At 44.3% G+C, this 22141-nt stretch overlaps 1 protein-coding gene across 1 annotated transcript in view; it reads left to right on the forward strand.

Annotated features, from left to right (window-relative positions):
• Positions 1-22141, forward strand: part of LOC124041504 (cadherin-23-like) — a 640482-nt gene that overhangs the window by 181098 nt on the left and 437243 nt on the right. Inside the window, 2 exon segments of the mRNA XM_046359178.1 lie at positions 6752-6894; positions 15552-15599. Of these exon segments, the coding sequence (XP_046215134.1) occupies positions 6752-6894; positions 15552-15599 (191 nt within the window).

A 22141-nucleotide genomic window follows, 5' to 3' on the forward strand; every position in this document is an offset into this window, starting at 1 on the left:
TAACCCTGTCTGTTTCTACCCTGGTTGGCCTTTATGATCTTACTCTGCTCACCTCAGTTTGGTCTCTCCATAGACAGTGTCAGATTCTCTGCCCTCTGAGAGAGAGAGAGAGAGAGAGAGAGAGAGAGAGAGAGAGAGAGAGAGAGAGAGAGAGAGAGAGAGAGAGAGAGAGAGAGAGAGAGAGAGAGAGAGAGAGAGAGAGAGAGAGAGAGAGAGAGAGAGATGATTCCCGAGCCCATTGCTCTTGTCCGAGTGGCAGGACTCGAGAGATGGAGGAGGGGGACTGTTAATGTGCACTGCATCATTCATAACAGTAATACTGGCATCACTTGCTGCTAAATAGCATAATTTGTCAGGGAAAGGGCTGGGTGCCTCACTGTTACAGATAAGCACCAACAGGTTGCCCTCACTGCACCACACACTTGCGAACACATACACACAGGCACACAAACGTGCACAAGTTGACACAAGAATGCACATAGGCGTACAAAAATAGCGCACACACACACATGTCAACACACATGTACACCCCTGCATGTGCAGTAATACATTCTTAAAACAATGCATACATAGTTTAGGCTAAACAAGCACACGAGGCCTCCGACTCATGCACACTCTCACTTATACTCACAGCAAAGAACCCTTTACACTTAATGTTCTATACTCAATCACATGCTCTTTCCCTTAGTAGGAGTTAATCTTCCACATTACCATGGCTAGTAGAGACAGGGTCCTGGTATGAAGGCACCATTTGTTACACTTCACTCATATGCTGGGACATAACCATGTCTACCCATATGCAGTGGACATTTATTGTTCAATGGAAGAGAGAGAGAGAGAGCGGGATAGGGTGAGTTAGGTCGTTATTATTGATGAATGTGCAGTAAAATGCTTAATTTCAACCCTCTTCGACCAAATTATAAATCATATTGAAAGCAGAGGAATTTGCATAAATCTCATTAGACACAATGAGAGGGGTTCATAAATCGTTATATTAATTAGTCATTTTTGCCTCCCTTTCATGAGGAAAATGGGGTGTATTAATAAAAAGAGAGGGGTGTGTGATTGTGGGGCCTAATTGGTCTTTGTGTTAAGCAGTCAGGTCCTGGAAGTGGCTTGATTTAGTTGTATCTCTAAAGTACTATCTCTAATGGACTACCTGCAGTGGTGGAGAGAGAGAGGAAGAGAGGTAGGAAGGTATGGAGATAATACTGCATATTAGTGTGTGTGGGGGGTCATGTGTATGTGTGCCTGTGTGTGTGTGCATGTGCCTGCCTGTGTGTGCGTTTGCCTGCCTGTGTGTGCATGTGTGTGAGTGTGTGTGCAATGCTGGTTAATACACGACACAGCACCACGTTAATAAATCCTCTTAATGGCCCTTCATGTTCTCCGTGTGGGTAACTCTACCAGACCTTATCTCTCCCTCAGTGGCTCCCTATCTCCACTTCAGTTTAACTGTACCATAATGAGCCCCTATCCCCCCACCCCACCCCTCACCTTGATTAGATACCCCCCACACACACACACTCTCTCACACTCATGCATGCACGCACACACACACATCCCGAGGCCCATGCCCTGGACTCTGCCTACCCTGGATCCACCCTGACACATGTCCAGCATGTTGGATTAGCCAACCTGTCACTGCTCCACCCCTGGGTTTGATCCTGTCTGGTCCTCGGGATGCGTGTGAGAGAGAAAGAGAGAGAGAGAGAGGGAGAGAGAGAGAGAGAGAGTGTGTGTGTTGCTCTGGTCTGTGATGAATGTAGCCTCTGAACCGCTGCAGCTCTCCAATTAAAATCACTCTACCCTCCTAACCTCACTGTGTGTGTGTGTGTGTGTGTGTGTGTGTGTGTGTGTGTGTGTGTGTGTGTGTGTGTGTGTGTGTGAGTAAGTGTGTTTGTTTTATTTGTGTATGTGTTCTCTATGCGGCTATGTGGGCATGCTGTCTGTGTGCTGTGTGTAAATATTTACACTTTTCCTCCCTATGCCAGTGTTTGAAAGTCCAGGACTTGGAAGAGTTGTGTGTGTGTGTGTTTGCTTTAATAAAGCCTTTTTCAAACCTCTCCTCATAATTGAACAAAAGTTTGGAGATGTGTATTGATTGTTTTTGATTTGTTATATTAGAGAAATCAGTGTACAGTAGGAAGAGACAATAAGTGTCTCTCCTTTCTGGGGAGGTTCCCATTGCTTGGAAGGCAGCCACAGTTCGTATATTTCATATTTCTATTTTGCCTTTTTCAAAAGTGTTGGAAAAAGTTGTCAATAATCAACTGACTGGCTTACTTTATGTCTATAGTATTCTTTCGGGTATGCAATCTGGTTTCCGCTCAGGTTATGGATGTGTCACTGCAATCTTAAAGGTTAAAGGTGATTCTAAGCAATATTGTGCTGCTATTTTTATTGAATTGGCCAAAGCTTTTGATACTGTAGACCATTCCAGGAGCATTGGTGTCTCTGAGGGGTCTTTGGCCTGGTTTGCTAACTACCTCTCTCAAAGAGTGCAGTGTATAAAGTCAGAAAATCTGCTGTCTCAGCCACTGCCTGTCACTAAGGGAGTACCCCAAGGCTCAATCCTAGGTCCCTCGCTCTCCTCAATTTACATCAACAACATAGCTCAGGCAGTAGGAAGCTCTCTTATCCATGTATATGCAGATGATACAGTCTTATACTCAGCTGGCCCCTCCCTGGATTTTGTGCTAAGTGCTCTACAACAAAGCATTCTTTGTGTCCAAGAGGCTTTCTCTACCCTTAACTTTTTTCTGAACACCTCCAAAACTAAGGTCATGTGGCTTGGAAAGAAGAATGCCCCTCTTCCCACAGGTGTTATTACTACCTCTGAGGGTTTAGAGCTTGAGGTAGTCACCGCATGCATACAAGTACTTGGGAGTATGGCTAGAAGGTGCACTGTCCTTTTCTCAGCACATATCAAAGCTGCAGGCTAAAGCTAAATCTAGACTCTATCGTAATCGCTCCTCTTTCACCCGAGCTCCCAAACTAACCCTGATTCAGATGACCATCCTACCCATGCTAGATTATGGAGACATAATGTGTAGATCGGCAGGTAAGGGTGTTCTCGAGCAGCTAGATGTTCTTTACCATTCGGCCATCAGATTTGCTACCAATACTTCTCATAGGACACATCACTGCACTCTATACTCCTCTGTAAACTGGTCATCTCTGTATACCCGTCGCAAGACCCACTGTTTGATGCTTCTTTATAAAACCCTCTTAGGCCTCGCTCCCCCCATCTGAGATATCTACCGCAGCCCTCATCTTCCACATACAACACCCGTTCTGCCAGTCACATTCTGTTAAAGGTCCCCAAAGCACACACATCCCTGGGTCGCTCCTCGATCAGTTCGCTGCAGCTAGCGACTGGAACGAGCTGCAATAAACACTCAAACTGGACGTTTTTATCTCAATCTCTTCATTAAAAGTTTCAATCATGGACATTCTTACTGACAGTTGTGGCTGCTTTGTATGATGTATTGTTGTCTCTACCATCTTGATCTTTGTGCTGTTGACTTTGCCCAATAATGTTTGTACCATGTTTTTGTGCTGCTACCATGTTGTGTTGCTACCATGCCGTGTTGTCATGTGTTGCTGCCTTGTTATGTTGTTGTCTTAGGTCTCTCTTTATGTAGTGTTGTGTCTCTCTTGTTGTGATGTGTGTTTTGTCCTATAGTTATATTGTATTTATTAGTTTAATCCCAGGCCACTGTCCCCGCAGGAGGCCTTTTTGCCTTTTGATAGTCCATCTTTGTAAATGAGAATTTGTTCATAAATGACTTGCCTAGATAAATAAAGGTTAAATAAAATAAAATTAAAACAGTATTTTCATGAGCGTTATTGTACTGGTATAGAAAAAGTAATACAGCTTTACTGCCTTTTTTATTTCTTGATATGGTAACATTGCGTACAAAATTCAGCGGTGTAAAGTACTTAAGTAAAAATACTTTAAAGTACTAGTAGTTTTTCATGTGTAGTTTGCTTTACTATTTATACTTTTTATACTATACTTACTAACTTTTACTGTACTACATTCCAAAATAAAATTATGTACTTTTTAACTCCATACATTTTCTCTGACACCCACAAAAGTACTTACATTTTGAATGCTTAGTAGGACAGAAAAATGGTCCAATTCACACACTTATCAAGAGAACATCCCTGGTAATTCTACTGCCTCTGATCTGCTGGACTCACTAAACACACGTTTCATTTGTAAATTATATCTGAGTTTTTGTGTGTGTCACTGGCTATCCATACATTAAAATAACATTAACATTTTTCCGCCTGGTTTGCTTAATATAAGGAATTTTTTATAATTTATACTTCTACTTTTACTTTCAATACTTAAGTAAGCCACATTTAATAATATTTTAGCAATTACATTAACTTTTGATACTTAAATATATTTATAACCACATTCCTTTAGACTATTTGTCACTCCTGCTCCCGCTCTCCCACTCTGGTAAAATTTTATTTTTTCTGGGACAAAATGGCCGCCGCTTGCCTTTTGTTTCGGTGGTGATCTAATATAAATATGTGCTATGTTTTCGCCGTAAAACATTTTAGAAATCTGACTTGCTGGGTAGATAAACAAGGTGTTTATCTTTCATTTGAGCCATTGGACTTGTTGATGTGTGGAGGTTAAATATTTTTAGGAATATTTTTGCGTTCCATGCGCCACCTTCCAGCTGAACGTGTGAGGGGGGGGTTCCCAAATTGGAACCCTAGTCCCCTTCTGGTTAAAACACACATGCAAGGTACTGAATTAAAGCTACACTCGTTGTGAATCTAGCCACCGAGTCAGATTTGTAAAATGATTTTTGGCGAAAGCATGAGAAGCTATTATCTGATAGCATGCACCCCCCAAAATACCTGAACGTCACCTAAACAACAGATTTTGCGGTAGCCGGCGCTACACAACACGCAGAAATAAAATATAAAACATTCATTACCTTTGACGAGCTTCTTTGTTGGCACTCCTATATGTCCCATAAACATCACAATTGGGTCTTTTTCCCGATTAAATCCGTCATTGTATACCCAAAATGTCATTTTATGAAGGGCCGTCTGATCCAGGAAAATTCCCCTTTACAAGACATAACGTCACTTTTTAAAATTATAAAAGTTGCCTATAAACTTTTACAAATCACTTCAAACTACTTTTCTAAACCAACTTTAGGTATTAATAAACATTAATAATCTATCAAATTGATCACGGGGCGATCTGTATTCGATAGCAGCAAGTCTTGAAGTCATCGTCCATGTTTTCACTTTCATAACATCCTGCGGTGCGCCCCAAGACAGGAAGTGCCTATACGTCATCTAACCAAGGTTAAAGCAGCCATGAAATGCCAGTACTGGTGACATCGTGTGGAAGCTGTAGGCGTTGAAATGGGAACCTCGTTTATTTTCTGTCGCCTTAGACAAAACATTGACTGGCGGATTAATATTTTTTTTGTGTTTTTGGTTAACAGTTTTCCCTGGGATTTTTACTCCTAAACACATTCTGTTATAGCCACAGACACAAGTTAACCGGTTTTAGAGACTTCAGAGTGTCTTCTTTGAAATGACTTTGAAATGTTGCACGATTTTTTACAAAAAGCTGCGAAAAGCTGCAAAAATTCGCATCATCTGGCCACTCTTCCGTAAAGGCCAGCTCTGTGGAGTGTACAGTTTAAAGTGGCCCTATGGACAGATACTCCAATCTTCACTGTGGAGCTTTGCAGCTCCTTCAGGTTTATCTTTAGACTCTTTGTTGCCTCTCTGATTAATGCCCTCCTTTCCTGGTCCATGAGTTTTGGTGGGTGGCCCTCTCTTGGCAGGTTTGTTGTGGTGCCATATTCTTTCAATTTTTTAGTAATGGATTTGATGTTGCTCCATATGATGTTCAGTGTTTCTGATATTTTTTTATAACTCAACCCTGATCTGTACTTCTCCAAAACGGTATTCCTGTCCTGATTGGAGAGCTCCTTTGTCTTCATGGTGCCGCTTGCTTGGTGGTGCACCTTGCATAGTGGTGTTGCAGAATCTGGGGCCTTTCAGAACAGGTGTATATATACTGGGATCATGTGACACTGAAATAAAGTCCACCTGTGTGCATAATTATGTGACTAATTATGTGAATTGGTTACACCAAATATTTTTTAGGGGCTTCATAGCAAAGGGGGTGATTACATATGCATGCACTACTGTTCCGTTTTATTTATTTATTTAAAATTTTGATAAAAGTTATTTTTTTACTTTCACTTCACCAATTTGGACTATTTTATGTATGTTCATTACATGAAATCCAAATGAAATAAATTTAACTTACAGGTTGTAATGCAAGAAAATAGGAAAAACACCAAGGGGGATGAATACTTTTGCAAGGCACTGTATAACTGTCTGCTCCCTCGTTTGTTCCCTGTGTCAGCATTCATGTTGTTATGTGTCCGTTGATAATTAGATGTTCACTTCCTGTACCTGCTTCTCGTCTACCATCGCTGACCCTTGCACTTTTACTCGTAGTATTTTACTGGGTTGCTTTCACTTTTACTTGAGTCATTCTCTATTAAAGTATCTTTCCTTTTACTCAAGTATAACAATTAGTTACTTTTTCCACCAGTGGCCGAAATGGCAACCTAATCACTATTTAGTGGGGAATAGGGTGCCAAATTGGGAATATGGTGCAATTTTGGACCAAACAATGTCTTCCTTTGACTGACCTTCGACCAATGTTTCCCTCTGTGTATGTCAGGCACATCAGTGACCCAGCTAGAGGCTCTGGACCCAGAACAGGAGCCACTCATCTTTGGTGTCGTGGGAGAGGAGGCCATGAGGTACTTTGCCGTGGCGAGAGACACAGGAGTGGTGTGGCTACGACAGCCCCTGGACCGCGAGGTTAGAAGACAAACACACACACACACACACAGGCACTTGCAGGTATACACACACACACACACATTAATGAGAAGAGGAAGAATGTCAGAAAAGAAGGGAAGGCTTAAGTATGGAACAGAGAGAAGTGAGCTTAGGAAGAGTGTAATGATGAATGTTACAGTGCTCCCGAGTGGTCTAAGACACTGCATTTCAGTGCAAGAGGTTCATTGCGCTGGTTCAAATCCAGGCTGCATCACATCCGGCTGTGATTGGGAGACCTATAGGGCGGTGCACAATTGGCCCAGCGCCGTCTGGGTTTAACTGGGATAGGCTGTCATTGCAAATTAGAAGTTTATTAGCAAGTGCATCAGTGATGATGTTCCAATGGTGACTATTAAAACCTTCACCAACCAGAAGCCGTGGATAGATGGCAGAATTCGCGCAAAACTGAAAGCGCGGACCACTGCTTTAATCATGGCAAGGCGAACAAAAACATGACCGAATAAAAACACTGTAGCTATTCCCTCCGCAAGGCAATCAAACAAGCTGAGCGTCAGTATGGAGACAAAGTATATTCGCAATTCAGCGGCTCAGACACGAGATGTACAGTATGTGACAGGATGTACAGTCAATCACGGATTACAAAAAGAAAACCAGCCCCGTCACAGACACCGATGTCTTGCACCCAGAAAAACTAAACAACTACTTTGCTCGCTTTGAGGACAATACAATGCTACTGACACGGCCTGCTACCAAAACCTGCGGACTCTCCTTCACTGCAGCCAACGTGAGTAAAACATTTAAACGTGTTAACCCTCGCAAGGCTGCCGGCCCAGACGGCATCACTAACCGCGTCCTCAGAGCATGCGCAGACCAGCTGGCTGGTGTGTTATACGGACATATTCAATCAATTCCTATCCCAGTCTGCAGGTCCCACAGGCTTCAAGTGGGCCACCATTGTTCATGTTCCCAAGAAAGCTAAGGTAACTGAGCTAAACAACTATCGCCCCATAGCACTCACTTCCGTCATCATGAATTGCTTTGAGAGACTAGTCAAGGTTCATATCACCTGGGTCTCGACCCCGCCCTGTGCCACTGGGTCCTGGACTTTCTGACAGACCGCCCCCAGGTGGTGAGGGTAGGAAACAACATCTCCACTCCGCTGATCCTCAACACTGGGGCCCCACAAAGTTGTGTTCTCAGCCCTCTCCTGACTCCCTGTTCACCAATGACTGTGTGGCCATGCACACCTCCAACTCAATTATCAAGTTTGCAGATGACACTACAGTGGTAGGCTTGATTACCAACAATGACAAGATGGGCCCTCGGAGTGTGGTGTCAGGAAAATAACCTCACACTCAACGTCAACAAAACAAAGGAGATGATCGTGGACTTCAGGAAACAGCAGAGGGAGCACCCCGCTATCCACATCGACTGGACAGTAGTGGAGAAGGTGGAAAGTTTTACGTTCCTGGGCGTACACATCACGGACAAACTGAAATTGTCCACCCACACAGACAGCGTGGTGAAGAAGGTGCAACAACGCCTCTTCAACAACAGGAGGCTGAAGAAATTTGGCTTGTCACCAAAAACACTCACAAACTTTTACAGATGCACAATCGAGAGCATTCTGTCAGGCTGTTCTTTTATTTATTTTTTATTTCACCTTTATTTAACCAGGTAGGCAAGTTGAGAACAAGTTCTCATTTACAATTGAGACCTGGCCAAGATAAAGCAAAGCAGTTCGACAGATACAACGACACAGAGGTACATATGGAGTAAAACAAACATACAGTCAATAATACAGTATAAACAAGTCTATATACAATGTGAGCAAATGAGGTGAGAAGGGAGGTAAAGGCAAAATAGGCCATGGTGGCAAAGTAAATACAATATAGCAAGTAAAACACTGGAATGGTAGTTTTGCAATGGAAGAATGTGCAAAGTATAAATATATATAATGGGGTGCAAAGGAGCAAAATTAATTAATTAATTAAATACAGTTGGGAAAGAGGTAGTTGTTTGGGCTAAATTATAGGTGGGCTATGTACAGGTGCAGTAATCTGTGAGCTGCTCTGACAGTTGGTGCTTAAAGCTAGTGAGGGAGATAAGTGTTTCCAGTTTCAGAGATTTTTGTAGTTCGTTCCAGTCATTGGCAGCAGAGAACTGGAAGGAGAGGCGGCCAAAGAAAGAATTGGTTTTGGGGGTGACTAGAGAGATATACCAGCTGGAGCGTGTGCTACAGGTGGGAGATGCTATGGTGACCAGCGAGCTGAGATAAGGGGGGACTTTACCTAGCAGGGTCTTGTAGATGACATGGAGACAGTGGGTTTGGCGACGAGTATGAAGCGAGGGCCAGCCAACGAGAGCATACAGGTCGCATTGATGGGTAGTATATGGGGCTTTGGTGACAAAACGGATTGCACTGTGATAGACTGCATCCAATTTGTTGAGTAGGGTATTGGAGGCTATTTTGTAAATGACATCGCCAAAGTCGAGGATTGGTAGGATGGTCAGTTTTACAAGGGTATGTTTGGCAGCATGAGTGAAGGATGCTTTGTTGCGAAATAGGAAGCCAATTCTAGATTTAACTTTGGATTGGAGATGTTTGATATGGGTCTGGAAGGAGAGTTTACAGTCTAACCAGACACTTAAGTATTTGTAGTTGTCCACGTATTCTAAGTCAGAGCCGTCCAGAGTAGTGATGTTGGACAGGCGGGCAGGTGCAGGCAGCGATCGGTTGAAGAGCATGCATTTAGTTTTACTTGTATTTAAGAGCAATTGGAGGCCACGGACGGAGAGTTGTATGGCATTGAAGCTTGCCTGGAGGGTTGTTAACACAGTGTCCAAAGAAGGGCCAGAAGTATACAGAACGGTGTCGTCTGCGTAGAGGTGGATCAGAGACTCACCAGTAGCAAGAGCGACCTCATTGATGTATACAGAGAAGAGAGTCGGTCCAAGAATTGAACCCTGTGGCACCCCCATAGAGACTGCCAGAGGTCCGGACAGCAGACCCTCCGATTTGACACACTGAACTCGATCAGAGAAGTAGTTGGTGAACCAGGCGAGGCAATCATTTGAGAAACCAAGGCTGTCGAGTCTGCCGATGAGGATGTGGTGATTGACAGAGTCGAAAGCCTTGGCCAGATCAATGAATACGGCTGCACAGTAATGTTTCTTATCGATGGCGGTTAAGATATCGTTTAGGACCTTGAGCGTGGCTGAGGTGCACCCACGACCAGCTCTGAAACCAGATTGCATAGCAGAGAAGGTATGGTGAGATTCGAAATGGTCTGTAATCTGTTTGTTGACTTGGCTTTCGAAGACCTTAGAGAAGCATGGTAGGATAGATATAGGTCTGTAGCAGTTTGGGTCAAGAGTGTCCCCCCGTTTGAAGAGGGGGATGACCGCAGCTGCTTTCCGATCTTTGGGAATCTCAGACGACACGAAAGAGAGGTTGAACAGGCTAGTAATAGGGGTGGCAACAATTTCGGCAGATAATTTTAGATAGAAAGGGTCCAGATTGTCTAGCCCGGTTGATTTGTAGGGATCCAGATTTTGCCAAACGGATTTGGGAGGAGAAATGGGGAAGGCTTGGGCGAGTTGCTGTTGGGGGTGCAGTGCTGTTGACCGGGGTAGGAGTAGCCAGGTGGAAAGCATGGCCAGCCGTAGAAAAATGCTTATTGAAATTCTCAATTATGGTGGATTTATCAGTGGTGACAGTGTTTCCTATCTTCAGTGCAGTGGGCAGCTGGGAGGAGGTGTTCTTATTCTCCATGGACTTTACAGTGTCCCGGAACTTTTTTGAGTTAGTGTTGCAGGAAGCAAATCTCTGCTTGAAAAAGCTAGCCTTGGCTTTTCTAACTGCCTGTGTATAATGGTTTCTAGCTTCCCTGAACAGCTGCATATCACGGGGGCTGTTCGATGCTAATGCAGAACGCCATAGGATGTTTTTGTGTTGGTTAAGGGCAGTCAGGTCTGGGGAGAACCAAGGGCTATATCTGTTCCTGGTTCTAAATTTCTTTAATGGTGCATGTTTATTTAAGATGGTTAGGAAGGCATTTAAAAAAAATATCCAGGCATCCTCTACTGACGGAATCAGATCAATATCCTTCCAGGATACCCCGGCCAGGTCGATTAGAAAGGCCTGCTCGCTGAAGTGTTTCAGGGAGCGTTTGACAGTGATGAGTGGAGGTCGTTTGACCGCTGACCCATTACGGATGCAGGCAATGAGGCAGTGATCGCTGAGATCTTGGTTGAAGACAGCAGAGGTGTATTTAGAGGGCAAGTTGGTTAGGATGATATCTATGAGGGTGCCCGTGTTTAAGGCTTTGGGGAGGTACCTGGTAGGTTCCTTGATAATTTGTGTGAGATTGAGGGCATCAAGTTTAGATTGTAGGATGGCTGGGGTGTTAAGCATGTTCCAGTTTAGGCCGCCTAACAGCACGAGCTCTGAAGATAGATGGGGGGCAATCAGTTCACATATGGTGTCCAGAGCACAGCTGGGGGCAGAAGGTGGTCTATAGCAGGCGGCAACGGTGAGCGACTTGTTTTTAGAGAGGTGGATTTTTAAAAGTAGAAGTTCAAATTGTTTGGGTACAGACCTGGATAGTAGGACAGAACTCTGCAGGCTATCTTTGCAGTAGATTGCAACACCGCCCCCTTTGGCAGTTCTATCTTGTCTGAAAATGTTGTAGTTTGGGATTAAAATTTCAGAATTTTTGGTGGTCTTCCTAAGCCAGGATTCAGACATAGATTGAACATCCGGGTTGGCAGAGTGTGCTAAAGCAGTGAATAAAACAAACTTAGGGAGGAGGGTTCTAATGTTAACATGCATGAAACCAAGGCTATTACGATTACAGAAGTCGTCAAAAGACAGTGCCTGGGGAATAGGAGTGGAGCTAGGCACTGCAGGGCCTGGATTCACCTCTACATCGCCAGAGGAACATAGGTGGAGTAGAATAAGGGTGCGGCTAAAAGCAATAAGAATTGGTCATCAACATCTGGAACAGATCGTAAAAGGAGGTTTCTGGGGGCGATAAAATATCATCAAGGTATAATGTACAGACAAAGGTATGGTAGGATGCGAATACAGTGGAGCTAAACCTCGGTATTGAGTGATGAAGAGAGAGATATTGTCTCTATCAACATCATTGAAACCAGGAGATGTCATTGCATGTGTGGGTGGTGGAACTAATAGGTTGGATAAGGTATAGTGAGCAGGACTAGAGGCTCTACAGTGAAATAAGCCAGTAAACACTAACCAGAACAGCAATGGACAAGGCATATTGACATTAAGGAGAGGCATGCTTAGTCGAGTGATCAAAAGGGTCCGGTGAGTGGAGAGGTTGGTTGGGGGTCACGGCGATTTAGACAGCTAGCCAAGCCATCGGTAGCAAGCTAGCACAGGATGGAGGTCTGTTATTAGCCACCTCTTGCGTTCCGTCAGTTGATTAGTGGAGTTCCGTGTGGTAGAGGGGATTAATCCAAATCACACAACAACAACAAAAAGAAAAACAATAGATATAGATATATAGGCCCAAGAAGAAAACATAATAATAATAAAAATAAATAAATAAATTGTCCGATTGTCTATTCAGATAGCAGCCGATAAGACAGCAGGCCGCAGATGGGCGTTCAGGTAACGTCGCGACGTAGGAGCCAGCCGGATAACTCCTTCGGGTAGATAACGTCGGCAGTCCAGATGTGAAGGCCCGGTGGGGCGCCGTGTAGGCAGTAAAACGGGTCCGGAGAGGTGACTGCAGCCCAGGATTGATTGATGGAACTCAGGAGTGATTGACGGAGCTGGCTAGCTCCGGAATAATTGATGTTTGCTCCGGAATCGACGAAAGCCGATAGTCACACGGATAGCAGCTAGCTAGCTGTGAGATCCAGGTATGAATGTCCAGAGAGCGGTTGAAATCCAGGGACATGGAGAGAAAAATTAGTCCGGTATGTTCCGTTCCGAGCCGCGCTGCGCCTTACAAAACTGGCGATAGATTTTCGAGCTAAAGGATAGCTGATGACCACAAACCGTGGTTAGCTGAATACTAACGATTTGCCAGTAAGGAAGCTAACTAGCTTCTGAACTAGCTTCTGATTAGCTTCTGGATTATCTTCTGGCCTAGCTTCTGGCAGTTTCTGGCTAGCTTCTTGGAGTATTACAGATTTGAGGTAAATAATACTTTTTTATAAATATAAATTGGTGAGGCGGGTTGCAGGAGAGTGTTTTGAAGATGAGTTGATGGAAAATTAAAAAAAATGTATGTTAAAAAAGTTGTAAATATATATATATAAATACGGGACACGACAAGACGAGGACAAAAGACGTCTGAACTGCTATGCCATCACCGGCTGGTACAGCAACTGCTCCGCCCACAACCGTAAGGCTCTCCATAGGGTAGTGATGTCTGCACAATTCATCACCGGGGGCAAACTACCTGCCCTCCAGGACACCTACACCACCCGATGTCACAGGAAGGTCAAAAAGATCATCAAGGACAACAACCACTCGAGCCACTGCCTTTTCACCCTGCTATCATCCAGAAGGCGAGGTCAGTACAGGTGCATCAAAGCTGGGACCGAGAGACTGAAAAACAGCTTCCATCTCAAGGCCATCAGACTGTTAAACAGCCATCACTAACATTGAGTAGCTGCTGCCAACATACTGACTCAAATCTTTAGCCACTTTACTAATGGAAAATGTATGCAATAAATGTATCACTCGTCACTTTGAACAATGCCACTTTATATAATGTTTACATACCCTACATTGCTCATCTCATATGTACATACTGTACTCTATACCATCTACTGCATCTTGCCTATGCCATTCGGCCATCGCTCATCCATATATTTATAAGTACATATTCTTATTCATTCCTTTCATCTTGTGTGTATAAGGTAGTTGTTGTGAAATTGTTAGATTACTTGTTACGGGTGCACCTCAGCCACGCTCAAGGTACTAAACGATATCATAACCGCCATCGATAAAAGACAGTACTGTGCAGCCGTCTTCATCGACCTTGCCGAGGCTTTTGACTCTGTCAATCACCATATTCTTATCTCAGTAGCCTAGGTTTTTCTAATGACTGCCTTGCCTGGTTCACCAACTACTTTGCAGACAGATTTCAGTATGTCAAACCGGAGGGCATGCTGTCCGGTCCTCTGGCAGTCTCTATGGGGGTGCCACAGCGTTCAATTCTCGGGCCGACTCTTTTCTCTGTATATATCAATGATGTTGCTCTTGCTGCGGGCGATTCCCTGATCCACCTCTACGCAGACGACACCATTCTGTATACTTCCGGCCTGTCCTTGGACACTGTGCTGTCTAACCTCCAAACGAACTTCAATGCCATACAACACTCCTTCCGTGGCCTCCAACTGCTCTTAAACGCTAGTAAAACCAAATGCATGCTTTTCAACCGTTCGCTGCCTGCACCCGCACGCCCGACTAGCATCACCACCCTGGATGGTTCCGACCTAGGATATTTGGACATCTATAAGTACTTAGGTGTCTGGCTAGACTGCAAACTCTCCTTCCAGACTCATATCAAACATCTCCAATCTAAAATCAAATCTAGAGTCGGCTTTCTATTCCGCAACAAAGCCTCCTTCACTGCCAAACTTACCCTATTAAAGGTAAAGCTCTGCTAGGTAAAGCTCCGCCTTATCTCAGTTCACTGGTCACGATGGCAACACCCACCCGTAGCACGCGCTCCAGCAGGTGTATCTCACTGATCATCCTAAAGCCAACACCGCATTTGGCCGCCTTTCGTTCCAGTTCTCTGCTGCCTGTGACTGGAACGAATTGCAAAAATCGCTGAAGTTGGAGACTTTTATCTCTCTTACCAACTTCAAACATCTGCTATCTGAGCAGCTAACCGATCGCTGCAGCTCTACATAGTCTATCGGTAAATAGCCCACCCAATTCACCTACCTCATCCCCATACTGTTTATATTTATTTACTTTTCTGCTCTTTTGCACACCAGTATCTCTACCTGTACATGACCATCTTATCATTTATCACTCCAGTGTTAATCTGCAAAATTGTAATTATTTGCCTACCTCCTCATGCCTTTTGCACACAATGTATATAGACTCTCTTTTTTTCTACTGTGTTATTGACTTGTTAATTGTTTACTCCATGTGTACTCTGTGTTGTCTGTTCACACTGCTAATCTTTATCGTGGCCAGGTCGCAGTTGCAAATGAGAACTTGTTCTCAACTAGCCTACCTGGTTAAATAAAGGTGAAATAAAAATAAATAGCCGGATCTAGAGGCACAAGCATTTCACTACACTCACATTAACATCTGCTAAACATGTGTAAGTGACCAATAAAAGTATGTATTGTGTATTGCTGCCCTCCAGTAGCAAAAAGTGACATCCCAAAAAACACTTGCTTTCTGTCCCTAAAACTGAAACTAAATAATATAAAAACGAAATATAAATACTTTAAAATAATATATTAAGCTGAATAAAAACTAGCAAATCTGGTCTGAAAATGATCTAAAACTTAACTGAATTTCAAATAAAAAATATATAAGAAAATATAGAAACCCCAAAATACAATAACCTTGACACCTTCCCACCTAACCTCCCCACACTCCCTCCCTCCTTCCCTCACATACTCTATGAAGGGTTATGCTGACTTGTCTCTCTCTCCATCTCTTCCAGACCAAGTCGGAGATGCAGGTGGAGTTCTCTGTGAGTGACAGCCAAGGGGTAAGAGTCAAACCTGCACTATGATCAACGATGTGACATGATGTATCACATCCTGTCTGTCAAGCAGCTCACACACTGTATATACAACTCCTGACTAACTCTCCTTACAGTTATTTACTCTGACACCTTTCTCACACGTAACATTCTAATGCTAAAGCACACTGACATTTCAACCTACACAACCGTATAGGTCATGGTAAAGACAGTACACTTGTTACGTGCATAGATAGGGGTCTACCTGTGCCCGAGCACCTGTACCTTTGCCCTCCCTCTTGCCAGGTGCTCTTTTGGGTGGTGGTATATATATTTTATTGTATACAGTTTTTGTTGTTGTTGTTCTCTGATGGGGAACCGTATTTAGGTAGCCACCACGCTGCATTTCGGTCCGACTCTCTTTCTACAAACGAAGAACGCCGTTACACAGTGCTGCCACAGCAGCATAACATTTGATTAACACTAGATAACACTTACATCGTCATCAATATTTGGTATGTTTGCCTGCACAGCAGCACTTTATAATGTATTTACTTATAGAATCATAGCCGGGAGAAGGGTACTGGAGGTGCTGCAGAAACCCTGATAAATTGAAATAAATGTGCAAGTTATATAATTACTGCTGTTTGTTCAGAAATAAATTACATTTTCAGAATAGCTTACTACACCATGAGTGGACCTAGAATTTAGTCACAGAGGATCAATATCTTCTTTAAAAAAATGCCTGTCTGTGTACTGTGTGTAGCCTAATAACAAGGCATAGCCTGCAGTTGGGAAATCTGTCAGTGAACAGCATGCAGACAAAACAGGCCTTTCACAATATTTAAAATACATTCGCGGGATAACACAGGTTGGAAAGCAAGTGGTTCCTGCTGAAAAGTGAAGACTAATCTTTCTGCTATAGGCTGCAAAAATATTTTAGCAACTTCCAAACAGGCCTATTGAGAGAGGCTTTTGGCACGAGCCGGCGAGTGAGCTGCACATCATTGGGTGAGTCAGTGAACTAGAAATAATGTTTAGTGCTTTCCTTCTCATATTGTCAATAGGTGTGTCTCCACACTCTTAAGCCTAGGCTATTGATGGATTCAAGACATGGGCGTTTTTAACGTTCTCAGATTCTCATTTTGTCAGTGTCAAAGTAGCCTATCATTTTGATCATCTGTGCAGTAATTTAAAAAGATTCTGCCAAAGTCTCCAGTCATGTAAAATTATGTAGATTGCATGAAATGAAATGTGTTCATAAAAGGACACATTTTTCAGGGACTCTAGGATATTAAAATGTGTGCAACTTCTGTAAGCTCCTCTACTCTACTGCTCTATGCCACAGCGATGATATGCATGCAATCCTTTATTATAAAGGTTTTAAAGAACCTCTTGCGTTCCGGTACCTAAAAGCTCCACAGGTCACTCCCTCTTTCCACTCACCATTCATGATTTACAAATTAAGCACTGAACACAGGTAGTCTAGACTCCTTATAAGCACCATATTCTAAAGAATCCACACAAGCCACTGTCCAGCTAGCCATATATCATGAGTTAGAAGATTATGAGTATTAGGCTATATTATGAAGTTATTATTTAAGAGCATTGAAGATAAATCACAGTCAGTAAAACATGTGTAGGTAGCTAACTAGCAGATTAAGAGGTAGCTAACTAGCAGATTAACATCAAGCACCATTTGTGAACTGATTGCCTCCCATCTATCTTCAGAGCTCGTGCTGCTAGGTCACCTAAACTGGAACATGCTTAACACCCCAGCCATCCTACAATCTAAGCTTGATGCCCTCAATCTCACACAAATTATCAATAAACCTACAAGGTACCACCCCAAAGCCATAAACACGGGCACCCTCATATAGATATCATCCTAACCAACTTGCCCTCTAAATACACCTCTGCTGTTTTCAACCAAGATCTCAGCGATCACTGCCTCATTGCCTGCATCCGTAATGGGTCAGCGGTCAAACGACCCCCACTCATCACTGTCAAACGCTCCCTGAAACACTTCAGCGAGCAGGCCTTTCTATTTGACCTGGCCCGGGTATCCTGGAAGGATATTGATCACATCCCGTCAGTAGAGGATGCCTGGTTATTTTTTTTAAATGCCCCATTCAAGAAATGTAGAACCAGGACCAGATATAGCCCTTGGTTCTCTCCAGACCTGACTGCCCTTAACCAACACAAAAACATCCTATGGCGTTCTGCATTAGCATCGAACAGCCCCCGTGATATGCAACTTTTCAGGGAAGCTAGAAACCAATATACACAGGCAGTTAGAAAAGGCAAGGCTAGCTTTTTCAAGCAGAAATTTGCATCCTGTAACACAAACTCAAAAAAGTTCTGGGACACTGTAAAGTCCATGGAGAATAAGAACACATCCTCCCAGCTGCTCACTGCACTGAAGATAGGAAATACTGTCACCACCGATAATTTAGAATATCAATAAGCATTTTTCTACGGCGGGCCATGCTTTCCACCTGGCTACCCTGGTCAATAGCACTGCACCCCCCACAGCAACTCGCCCAAGCCTTTCCCATTTCTCCTTCTCCCAAATCCAGTCAGCTGACGCTCTGAAAGAGCTGCAAAATCTGGACCCCTAGAAATCAGCCGGACTAGACAATCTGGACCCTTTCTAAAATTATCTGCCAATATTGTTGAAACCCCTATTACTAGCCTGTTCAACCTCTCTTTCATGTTGTCTGAGATTCCCAAAGATTGGAAAGCAGCTGTGGTCATCTACCTCTTCAAAGGGGGGATCACTCTTGACCCAAACTGCTACAGACCTATATCTATCCTACCCTGCCTTTCTAAGGTCTTCGAAAGCCAAGTCAACAAACAGATTACAGACAATTTCGAATCCCACCATACCTTCTCCGCTATGCAATCTGGTTTCAGAGCTGGTCATGGGTGCACCTCAACTACGCTCAAGGTCCTAAATGATATCTTAACCGCCATCGATAAGAAACAATACTGTGCAGCCGTATTCATTGACCTGGCCAAGGCTTTCGGCTCTGTTCATCACCACATCCTCATCAGCAGACTCGATAGCCTTGGTTTCTCAAATGATTGCCTCGCCTGGTTCACCAACTACTTCTATGATAGAGTTCAGTGTGTCAAATCGGAGGGCCTGTGGTCCGGGCCTCTGGCAGTCTCTATGGGGGTGCCACAGGGTTCAATTATTGGACCGACTCTCTTCTCTGTATACATCAATGATGTCGCTCTTGCTGCTGGTGAGTCCCTGATCCACCTATACGCAGACGACACCATTCTGTATACTTCTGGCCCTTCTTTGTACACTGTGTTAACAACCCTCCAGACGAGCTTCAATGCCATACAACTCTCCTTCCATGGCCTCCAATTGCATTTAAATACAAATAAAACTAAATGCATGCTCTTCAACCGATCGCTGCCTGCACCTGCCCGCCCGTCCAACATCACTACTCTGGACGGTTCTGACAACTACAAATACCTAGGTGTCTGGTTAGACTGTAAACTCTCCTTCCAGACTCATATCAAACATCTCCAATCCAAAGTTTCGCAACGAAGCATCCTTCACTCATGCTGCCAAACATACCCTTGTAAAACTGACCATCCTACCGATCCTCGACTTCGGCGATGTCATTTACAAAATAGTCTCCAATACCCTACTCAATAAATTGGATGCAGTCTATCACAGTGCCATCCGTTTTGTCACCAAAGCCCCATATACTACCCATCAATGCGACCTGTACGCTCTCGTTGGCTGGCCCTCGCTTCATACTCGTCGCCAAACCCACTGGCTCCAAGTCATCTACAAGACCCTGCTAGGTAAAGGTGGGAGCATGCACTCCAGCAGGTATATCTCTCTGGTCACCCCCAAAACCAATTATTCCTTTGGCCGCCTCCTCTTCCAGTTCTCTGCTGCCAATGACTGGAACGAACTACAAAAATCTCTGAAACTGGAAACACTTATCTCCCTCACTAGCTTTAAGCACCAGCTGTGAGAGCAGCTCACAGATTACTGCACCTGCACATAGCCCATCTATAATTTAGCCAAAACAACTACCTCTGCCCCTACTGTATTTATTTATTTATTTATGTCCTTTGCATCCCATTATTTCTATCTCTACTTTGCACTTTTTTCCACCTCAAATCTACCATTCGAGTGTTTTACTTGCTATACTGTTTCACATTGTATATAGACTTATTTTTCTACTGTATATTACTGACTGTATGTTTGTTTTACACCATGTGTAACTCTGTGTTGTTGTATGTGTCGAACTGCTTTGCTTTTATCTTGGCCAGGTCACCATTGTAAATGAGCACTTGTTCTCAACTTGCCCACCTGGTTAATTTACATTTTACATTTAAGTCATTTAGCAGACGCTCTTATCCAGAGCGACTTACAAATTGGTGCATTCACCTTATGACATCCAGTGGAACAGTCACTTTACAATAGTGCATCTAAATCTTAAAGGGGGGGGTGGGTGAGAGGGATTACTTATCCTATCCTAGGTATTCCTTAAAGAGGTGGGGTTTCAGGTGTCTCCGGAAGGTGGTGATTGACTCTGCTGTCCTGACGTCATGAGGGAGTTTGTTCCACCATTGGGGGGCCAGAGCAGCGAACAGTTTTGACTGGGCTGAGCGGGAGCTGTACTTCCTCAGTGGTAGGGAGGCGAGCAGGCCAGAGGTGGATGAACGCAGTGCCCTTGTTTGGGTGTAGGGCCTGATCAGAGCCTGGAGGTACTGAGGTGCCGTTCCCCTCACAGCTCCGTAGGCAAGCACCATGGTCTTGTAGCGGATGCGAGCTTCAACTGGAAGCCAGTGGAGAGAACGGAGGAGCGGGGTGACGTGAGAGAACTTGGGAAGGTTGAACACCAGATGGGCTGCGGCGTTCTGGATGAGTTGAAGGGGTTTAATGACACAGGCAGGGAGCCCAGCCAACAGCGAGTTGCAGAAATCCAGACGGGAGATGACAAGTGCCTGGATTAGGACCTGCACTGCTTCCTGTGTGAGGCAGGGTCGTACTCTGCGGATGTTGTAGAGCATGAACCTACAGGAACGGGCCACCGCCTTGATGTTGGTTGAGAACGACAGGGTGTTGTCCAGGATCACCCCAAGGTTCTTAGCGCTCTGGGAGGAGGACACAATGGAGTTGTCAACCGTGATGGCGAGATCATGGAACGGGCAGTCCTTTCCCCGGGAGGAAGAGCAGCTCCATCTTGCCGAGGTTCAGCTTGAGGTGGTGATCCGTCATCCACACTGATATGTCTGCCAGACATGCAGAGATGCGATTCGCCACCTGGTCATCAGAAGGGGGAAAGGAGAAGATTAATTGTGTGTCGTCTGCATAGCAATGATAGGAGAGACCATGTGAGGTTATGACAGAGCCAAGTGACTTGGTGTATAGCGAGAATAGGAGAGGGCCTAGAACAGAGCCCTGGGGGACACCAGTGGTGAGAGCGCGTGGTGAGGAGACAGATTCTCGCCACGCCACCTGGTAGGAGCGACCTGTCAGGTAGGACGCAATCCAAGCGTGGGCCGCGCCGGAGATGCCCAACTCGGAGAGGGTGGAGAGGAGGATCTGATGGTTCACAGTATCGAAGGCAGCCGATAGATCTAGAAGGATGAGAGCAGAGGAGAGAGTTAAATAAATGTTAAATAAATAAAGAAGCTTTAACATCAATGATCAAATCAAATCCAAGTTCATTTGCACACCTGTTTTATTTCTCGCACGTGACAAATGAACTTTGATTTGATTTGATCATTGATGTTACAAGAACAAGTTCTCAACTTACAGTGAAATGCTTACAGACTCTAACCAATAGTGCAAAAAAGGTATTGGTGAACAATAGGTAGGTAAAGAAATAAAACAACAGTAAAAAGACAGCCTATATACAGTGGCGAGGCTGTAGAACTAGCTACATATAGACACCGGTTGTCAGGCTGACTGAGGTAGATATGGTTAAAGTGACTATGCATATATGATGAACAGAGAGTAGCAGTAGAGTAAAAGAGGGATTGGCGGGTGGTGGGTGGCGGGTGGCGGGACACAATGCAGATAGCCCGGTTAGCCAATCTGCGGTAGCACTGGTTGGTCGGCCCAATTGAGGTAGTATGTACATGAATGTATAGTTAAAGTGACTATGCATATATGATAAGCAGAGAGTAGCAGCAGCGTAAAACGAGGGGTTGGAGGGGCACACAATGCAAATAGTCTGGGTAGCCATTTGATTGCCTGTTCAGGAATCTTATGGTTTGGGGGAATACCGCTTGCCATGCGGTATTAGAGAGATCAGTCTATCAGCCTTCCTCTGACACCGCCTGGTGTAGAGGTCCTGGATGGCAGGCATCTTAGCCCCAGTGATGTTGTGGGCCGTACGCACTACCCTCTGTAGTGCCTTGCGGTCAGAGGCTGAGCAATTGCCATACCAGGCAGTGATGCAACCAGTCAGGATGCTCTCGATGTTGCAGCTGCAGAACGTTATGAGAAGTTCATGACCCATGCCAAATCTTTTTAGTTTTCTGAGGGGACATTCTGAGGCTTTGTGTGTTTGGACCATTCCAGT

Source organism: Oncorhynchus gorbuscha, linkage group LG08, assembly GCF_021184085.1.
Source record: "Oncorhynchus gorbuscha isolate QuinsamMale2020 ecotype Even-year linkage group LG08, OgorEven_v1.0, whole genome shotgun sequence".
Classification (NCBI taxonomy): domain Eukaryota; kingdom Metazoa; phylum Chordata; class Actinopteri; order Salmoniformes; family Salmonidae; genus Oncorhynchus; species Oncorhynchus gorbuscha.